Here is an 8,754-nt window from a genome sequence, read left to right as displayed (position 1 = left end):
GTTATAAGATGATTTTATTTAAGATTATAAAGGTAGAATTACATAAGAAATCAAAATAGGTAATCCTATATCAAAGATGATATTTGAATGGCATATAAATTAGAAATTTGTTACTAGAACCTATAATAATTTGAAAGTTGAGTTTTACCAGAGAATTGCTTATAGTTGTATCACACAATAGCCTTATTTATTCGTAAGAATCATCAAAAGGTTCCATTTTTCCAAAAGTCACTTCGAAAGGAACTTCGTTAAGGTGACACGTCTTGCATCACTTAGCTGCATGTGTGAATTTATGACATTATATTGAAATAGACATCAATCTAAAATTTGAGAACAATAGTGAGTTCAATATTAATATTATTAGTATAAATTTTACCAAAAATGTGGAAAATAGTTCAATAGAATCATAGCTTTGACAAGGGTCGAAACTCTAGGTAAAATTTAACGTATAAGAATGATATTTTGAGGAAATGGCTTATGCATATTCAATTGCTGATTTATTTTGTGTAAATTGAAAGTTATTTCAATCCTTTGTGTGTAGTAATTGTTTAAATATTTAAATTTTAAATGTAGTAATGAAACACAGACTTACTCACAATCATTTAATTATACTTTGACGTCAAAAGTATAATTAAATGATTGTGAGTAAGTCTGTGTTTCATTACTACATTTAATATGGACTCACATATGCAACCCATTCAATATTTAAATTTTAATGTGAAAGTGTAAGTGTTAAAGAAACTAAAAATGAAGTGTCGAACGTTGAAGTGAACCCTAATAGAACTTTAATAAGGGCACCTAGGAAGAAGGACATTATATCAAAATAAACTAGAAAGTTTAATCTATTCAAATCCCAGATTAGATTATACCCAAATATTAGAACAGAATCACAATTTGGGTTCATATCTCCAAAATTTTCATCAAAATTATCATTTTGATGAAATGTCAAATTTATTGGAATTATTTAATTGGTGGATTCAAATTTTCATAGCAAGGATTGTTATTAATAATTAATTTTCATTGGCTGTGAAGGGACGCCAAGCCAAAAAGAATCCATTTTAGGGAGTGTTGCAGACCTTTGAACAGGCAACAGATTGTGCAATTGCTCCTCAAAATTTTGGAGAAAAATGCGGTAAAATTATAAAAATTAAGGTTAAAAACTTTCATTCTACTAACCTGTATAAGTAATCTTCTTAGTGAAACTAATTTTTTCAAAAATGACACTCAATTAAATAAGAAAAGTGAAATAGTATTCTGCATATGCCGGTATCTACCATAGAATTTAGAACATTGTTCCTGTGAAGGAGAATGGATTGGTTTCTTCTTGGATCCGAAGAGATTTCATAACAGTATTTGTTGGTTTCGTCATGAAAGGTTGTACTGAACAAAATTTTTAATCGATCATGATCAAAATCAATGTTTTTCATTTTCTAGCTTTAGTATAACAAATTTTGAATATTCAAGATAATTTTTGGGTTATCTTAGACTTAGTTTTTTTTTGTCAAACAGTCTAGTTTATTTCATAGTCAAATTCATTGCATCATATTATCGTATTTTTTTTATTGAATTTTCGACGAGATAACCTAAAATAAATAATTTAGCGTTAGATAGATCAATAGATGTTTCAAATTGATATTATATTGATCTGATCTTTATTATTGTATAATTACCTTGTATTTTTGATGTTGCATAACAAAGCCTTTTCATTTTTCAATATATTTTCAAGATTTTGCGTACAAATTTGACAGTGTTTTGTTTTATCCACCATTTTGCAGTAGAGATTGAAACATATCTCAGATGATGACTTTAAATTTTTTTGTGTCGTTTTGTTCAATTAATATTTCAGAAATCTTTTTCTCACACCTCCAAAGATTAGGAGATTTTCATGCAGGTTTTTACATTGTAGATGAGCTAGCTAGGTAAGTTGATTAATAGAAGGCGCCGGGCAAAATCGATATTAAAATTAAATAATCAATATTTTAAAAATATAATAAATAAATATAAATAAATATAATTCAATAATAAAATAAATAATAATTAAATTAATAAAATTATAAATATATTAAAATTCATGTTAATTAGCTTACCCAACGTGGAAGCTAAATAAATAAACATAAAAATATTTGTTAATTGGCACAACCAACGTGGGCGATAAGATAAATATAGGGCAAAATTGTCACATATTAAATAATTTATTTATTTATTAAGCGCAACAGGCCTTGTAGGCCTAGGGCTAAAATGTTTACATTTCTAATTACATAAATAATATAGTAAATAACTTAATATAACTTACATAACTTATAAATTTTATTTAAATACACTTCAGTCTTTTTATACACTCCTTCACAACCTCTCTCCATCTCCTTCTGTCCAATGCTACCCAAGCAGCAAGAGTTAGTCGAATATACGTCGATACTAAGTCATTTGTAGACCTTGACGTCGATCGACCTTAAAACGACATCGATTAGGTGTCGATTTGTAGACGTCTTTTCGACATCATAATATAGACGTTGATTTAACGTCGATTGTAGGGCGGTAGAATTTATCGACCAAAAATGAACGTTGAAAAGACGTTATGAAAGTAACCATCAATATTATAGTTATTTGATATAGAAATATCTATAAATCAAACTGAAAATAGACATTAGACAAACGAATGCGTAGGTACTCTATAATGTACCAATACTTCGCGCGTCAATTCTAAAGTTTAGTTCAAAGTAAAAACACAGTAAAACACCAGAGGTACAAAGCAAAACAACATTATTTTAATCGTTAGACCTATAAATTTAATATTAGTACCTATAACAATGATTTCACTCATCGATCTTCAAAAAACTTATCATTAAATAAATTCAAATTTTGCGCGAATCTTTATCATTGAGTTGTCATAACGGCGAAAAAGGTCCTGTCCACAGAATATCGAGTTCATTTTTTTAACCAATCAAATTATTATTACTTTGAAATACTATGTAGTGATTGGCTAAAAAAAGTCTTGCCGCTATCTGTGTATTTTGGATGACAATTGACGTTTTTGACAGTCAAATCAAACAAAATGGCTTTGTTGGTTATGGTGGTGTATGCCGTCTTCCGTTAGTTTACGTTTTCCTGTTTTTCTTGATCCATCGTGTTCGAGGAGTTCGCTTTTTTCCATCCATTGGCTCCTCGTTTATTAAATTAGTTTATATTTGGATTATTTCTTATTTCATCGTCTTTTGGTAGGCAAGAAGCAACTGAAATACAAACACCGACTCTGAACGAGTCTCTAAATTTTGATAATAGTCTTCAGGATATAAATGGTAAGTTCTTTTATTTATGGGAGTAATTTTGCACAACACTACCTTATTGATTTGCCAAAAATATTGTTGGTTTAAAGCACACAGTAAAAATTGACTTGAAAAAGCTTCCAATAGTGTAACAAAATCATCTAATTTTTATAGTTGTTATTACTGATACTATTAATGTAAATGGTCAAATTGTGTTTTCCCCAAACTTACAATTTTTTATGGGCATAGGTACAACCAACGATATAGGTACACAATGTTAGCATGCATTCATTATAAGTATCAATGAATAATTAAAAAAACTAATGGAAAACCTTCTGTACTTTATTCAATGTGTTGTAAATATGTTTTGTTTCTAGGATTGAAGGTTCTACTTAAACATATATTAACAATTAAGGAACAGAACAGAAAAATTCTAAATATTTTGGAGAAATCAAAACCATTTAAAAATTCAGATTTACCTGATGACTTCAAAATAAAATTGCCAATAGAATCCTTACAAGACCTGCAAGAACTAGAGATATGTTTGACAGAAGAAGAGAACTTCAACACTTTTGTAAGTTGTATACATCTTGTACCCAATTGTAGAAATTAAGAAAATTTAAATTTTTTGCTGATTTGTTTATAATAGAAAATTATTCCTTTAGTTTAATTATTAAACTTTCTTTGTATAAATTAAAAGAAATTAGTTGCACCTAAATGTAAAATAACTTTTTTTTAATTTATATTTTTTTAGAAATCAAACTGTGCCTCAATTTCAAACCTGAAAGATGTTACCCAGAAGAATAATAGGATATTAAGATCTCTTTTGACAGATAATATTGCGAAGCATTTTAATTACTTCGGTAACAACTGGCGTCATGACAGAGTATCAAATAAGCGACCATTTAATTAACTGCGCTTAAACAAAGTGGTTCTAGGTGAGTCTTGTGGTTTCAATTTTTTTGTTTTTTATTAACTTGCTTCGATTGTAAACACGGATTGTGAAGAAAATAAGGAAAGGTGTTTATACAGGGTGTTTCATTCTAAAATAGACATACTTTAACTACAGATAGGGCATGCCTAGGTGTTTTGCAGAAGGTTCATATTTAATGGGTTGTACTCCTTTAATAACTTGAGGTATAGGGTATTTTATCTATTTTGCCCAGTTTTTTCTTTCCAACTGCCTTGTATATTGTTTTTTAATCTTTTTTGGTCTTAATCTTTTTAAATTTCCAAACCCAGATTTAAAAGAAAAGTTAAGAAATTATATTTTGTGTGAATGGGTTGTAATATTATTTGCAGAGTGAAAAAACTCATTTTTAGTACAAACAGTTTTAGTCCGTATTGTGTAATTATGTTTCTGAATGAAACAACCCATATATTGTATATTTTTTGATACACTGAATTTTATTTTTATTATAGATGCGGTAAAACAAGGAACTGACTTTACAACTCATGAAGTTGAGAACGCTATTAAGCGCTGGTTAAAACATGCTCCTAACCGTAACAAGAAAAATTACTAATTTGGAATTGTTTTAATTTTAGTTTTTTATTTGATTAAACATGCAAAGGTTTTATAAAGAATCTGTAGGTGAACGCCAAATGTGTAGGAGGGTGGCTAAGGAACTTAAAAATACGATTGAAGGTCTTAATAGTAATTTAAATCAGGCTTCTTCCCTTGTTAGTAAAACAGTAGTACATAGTGATACCGTTAATATAATTTCTAGTACTGATGTCACTAGAAGTAATTTAAATCAGACTTCTTCACTTGTTAGTAAAACAGTAGTAGATAGTGATTCCGTTAATATAATTTCTAGTACTGATGTCACCAACTCTAAAGTTAGTTCTGAAAATTTAATTAATAGTAATAATATTAGTGAAATTGAAAATGACACGAGCATAGAATCTGACTTTGAAATGGATTTAGAGTTAATAAGTTGTTTAGATAATGCAAGTAACTCCAATAAATTTCAAAAAAACTCTTACGACTTACATGGTGAACTAAAGAGATGGGCAATTCGTAACAAAGTCACTCATAGTACAGTAACTGATCTTCTTCATGTGTTAGTTCCAGTTCATCCAGAATTACCTCTGAGTTCTAAGACTCTTTTGAACACACCAACTACTATTACCTTAAAAAAAGAACTAACTTCAGGCAGTTATGTTCATTTTGGATTGGAAAATTATCTTAAATTCTATATTTCTACAAATGATTCAATAATTTCAAACGATATTCTAATATCTTTTAATATTGATGGTTTACCTCTTTTTAAAAGCTCTTCAGTGCAGTTTTGGCCTATCTTGGGTTTAATTGTAAATAGCAGTATAAAAGTGAAACCATTCGCTATAGGTGTTTTTTGTGGAAATTCTAAACCTAGCCCACTGGCTGATTATTTGAATGACTTTATTAATGATCTTAAATTTTTACTGGAGAATGGTCTAACCTTTAAAGATAAAGAATATAGGATACATGTTCATAGTTTCATTTGTGATGCTCCAGCTCGAGCCTTTATAAAATGTATAAAATCGCACAACGGTTATTCAGGGTGCGATAAATGTACTGAAGAAGGAGACTACTTTAAACATAGGATGATTTTTAATAACATTTTGGCACCAAGGAGATCGGATCAGTCATTTTTGCTAAAATCTGATCAGAATCATCATACTGGAATTTCACCTTTGGAAGTCTTAAATATAGGATTGGTTTCAAAATTTCCAATTGACTATGCATTGTTTATACTTAGGTGTTATGAAAAAACTTATTCTCACATGGATATGTGGTGACTTGCGTGTTCGGTTATGTGGTAGGGATGTTACAAACATATCAGAAAACTTAATTTTTTATGGAAAATTTGTTGTCTCAGAGTTCAATAGAAAACCTCGGAAGTCTTTCAGAGGTAGCTCGTTTTAAAGCAACAGAATTTAGAACTCTTTTGCTTTATTTAGGAGTCCTAGTTTTAAAAAATATTGATAAGGCTATGTATGAACACTTTCTTCTATTGCATTCTTCTGTTACTATCCTGTTATCTAAAAGGCACTTAGCAAATTTTGGTTGTGATGTTCCTAGAAAATTACTGGACTGCTTTATAACCCATTCCAAAGACCTGTATGGATTAGAGTTTTTAATTTATAATGTTCATGTATTGTGTCACTTGAGTGAAGAAGCTCGGTTGTTTGGTCCATTGGACCAGATTTCTGCTTTTCCTTTTGAAAACTATTTAAATGAAATAAAAAAGTCAGTGAAATCGCCTAATAAATCATTAGAACAATTGTTTTGTCGCCTGACAGAAGCTAATACTATATCAGTAATTAATGATAGTGTCACAAAGAAATGTGAAATTCAACATTTTAATGGTCCACTGTTACATTTATCTTTTAATTCTACTAAACAGTATAATAAGCTTAAATATAATAATATTGTGTATACTGTAGAAGCACATTCCAATGTCAACTGTTATTGTCTAAACAATGAATATTGTGTAATAAAAATTAATAACATAGTTAATGCTAAAAATGAATATTTTTTAATAGGTCAAAAGTTTACATCTTACGAATCTTTCTATAATTACCCTTTTGAATCAAAATCACTTAATATTTGCATCGTAAGTAAACTACTTCAAAATATGGAACTTTTTAATCTCGACAGTATAATTACAAAATGTATGTTATTCCCTCTTGATCCACCCAACAACAGTAAATGGTTATCATTTCCTTTATTATAAAGTAAATATTTTAGCATTATTATGGAAAAAAAACAAACTTCGGCAGACTTTTACAAAAATAAATTTTACTTTTAATGGAGGAGGGTATACTTTTGAGAGGGACATTTATGAAAAAAAATTAAATTCTTTCAAACATTTAGAAATGAGCAATGTAAAAGTACATTTTTATTTTTTCGAATCTAAAATAAATTAAATAAATAGTAATAAATTAAAGTCTTCTATCAGATATTGTCAAAATTGTAAAGTGGCAACATATGGTTTTTAAGGGTGCATTTAAATTTAAAATGGTGGGAAAATCAAAATTGTAAACCGTTAAATTCCTTTCATAAATTCTTAACCAAAATACTTCATAGAATACCTCGCATATTTTTCCATGTTGAATTAAAATATCGTTGTCAAAAATACTTTGATGAAATTTGGTGATATTTCACTGAAGCGCAATAACTGTCTTTACAAAGTAATTTTTAAGAACGATATTTTATTGCAACATGGACTAAGTAAGATAGGTATTCTATGAAGTATTTTGGTTAAGAATTTATGAAAGGAATTTAAATGGTTTGCATTTTTCGTTTTCATCCCATTTTTAACGTAAACGCATCCTTAAATTATTGATGACTAATTGTTAAAGTTGTCATTTCCTTTGAATTACATCCCGCCATGACTATTTAAACATATTATTTTGAAAAATTAGCTTGCATATAAAAAAATTAATAATTATCTTGTGTTCTGCCGAATATTTGTTTTAAAATTTTATTTCGATAAAAAAATATTTGAAAAACAAAACAAAAATAAAAATTCCAATATTCGAATGGTCGTAAGTATTTTTTTTTTTAATATAAACACAAGTTTTTAAGGATAAGTATAAAATTTGCAAGATGTTGATGTATAAAATGTAACATCTTTATTTAAAAATAGTCAAAAAATTTAAAAATAAAAATATTCTCGATTATGTTCAAATTTTTAATGAATTAAATTTTTTGACTATTTAAAAAAGTATGTTTTACACATCAATATTTTGCAAATTTTATGAAAAAGATTATTATTAAAAAGTTATATTTATTAAAAAAAAATACTTATTTATGACCATTCAAATATTATTTTTAAATAGCCATGGGGATGCGATTCAAGATTTTCAAAAAGATACATTGTCAAGTATGATACATCACTAGATTTGAAATTTTGTGAAGAACAAAATTGTCACAAAAAAATTATCTCATTTCCGGTTAAACCGGAAGTAATAATTGAAGCACCGCCAAAAGCTGAATATTTATGTGATTTCAAAATAATCGGTTTATTAACAAAAAAGTTATTCACTGTTACCTGATCTCGTCACCAGGTATATCTTAGCCACCCTACCTGCCATTTGCTTTACAAAGTTTCTTGTATTTTATATCCATATGTCATTTTACAAAGTTTTTTGTATTTTATATAATAAAAGTTTTGACAGAGTTTTTGATTTCTTTACTATTTGACACAGGTTACGTTTGTTAGAGCAGCAGTTGCTAATCGGAAGACACATGCCCTGTTTATTTTTTAACTTGAAAATGCTAAAAATGAAGTGCATGTACATCCAATTGACGACTGAAAGCTGCCATTCGAAGAAACTATACCTGCGATAAATAACTTCCAACGTCTATTGTACGTCTATATAACGTTATCAGTGAGGTATATCTCGTCGTCGATTAAACGTCATAAGTCGACGTCGTTTCAACTATGACATTGTGCCGTCGAATTCACGTTGAACCGACCGTTGTTTCGACGTATTTGGA

General features: G+C 28.5%; 1 protein-coding gene across 1 annotated transcript; it reads left to right on the top strand.

The window, feature by feature from the left end:
- The first annotated feature begins 2,946 nt into the window (after positions 1-2,946).
- Positions 2,947-8,434, top strand: LOC126892250 (uncharacterized). The gene is made up of 4 exons (XM_050661744.1): positions 2,947-3,296; positions 3,641-3,837; positions 4,018-4,201; positions 4,686-8,434. Exon 4 carries the CDS (start codon positions 4,827-4,829, stop codon positions 6,045-6,047), a length of 1,221 nt encoding a protein of 406 aa, XP_050517701.1. The 5' UTR covers positions 2,947-3,296; positions 3,641-3,837; positions 4,018-4,201; positions 4,686-4,826; the 3' UTR covers positions 6,048-8,434.
- The last annotated feature ends 320 nt before the right edge of the window (positions 8,435-8,754 follow it).

Source organism: Diabrotica virgifera, chromosome 9 (genome assembly GCF_917563875.1).
Source record: "Diabrotica virgifera virgifera chromosome 9, PGI_DIABVI_V3a".
NCBI lineage: Eukaryota > Metazoa > Arthropoda > Insecta > Coleoptera > Chrysomelidae > Diabrotica > Diabrotica virgifera.
This window is presented reverse-complemented; position numbering and strand designations above follow the sequence as displayed.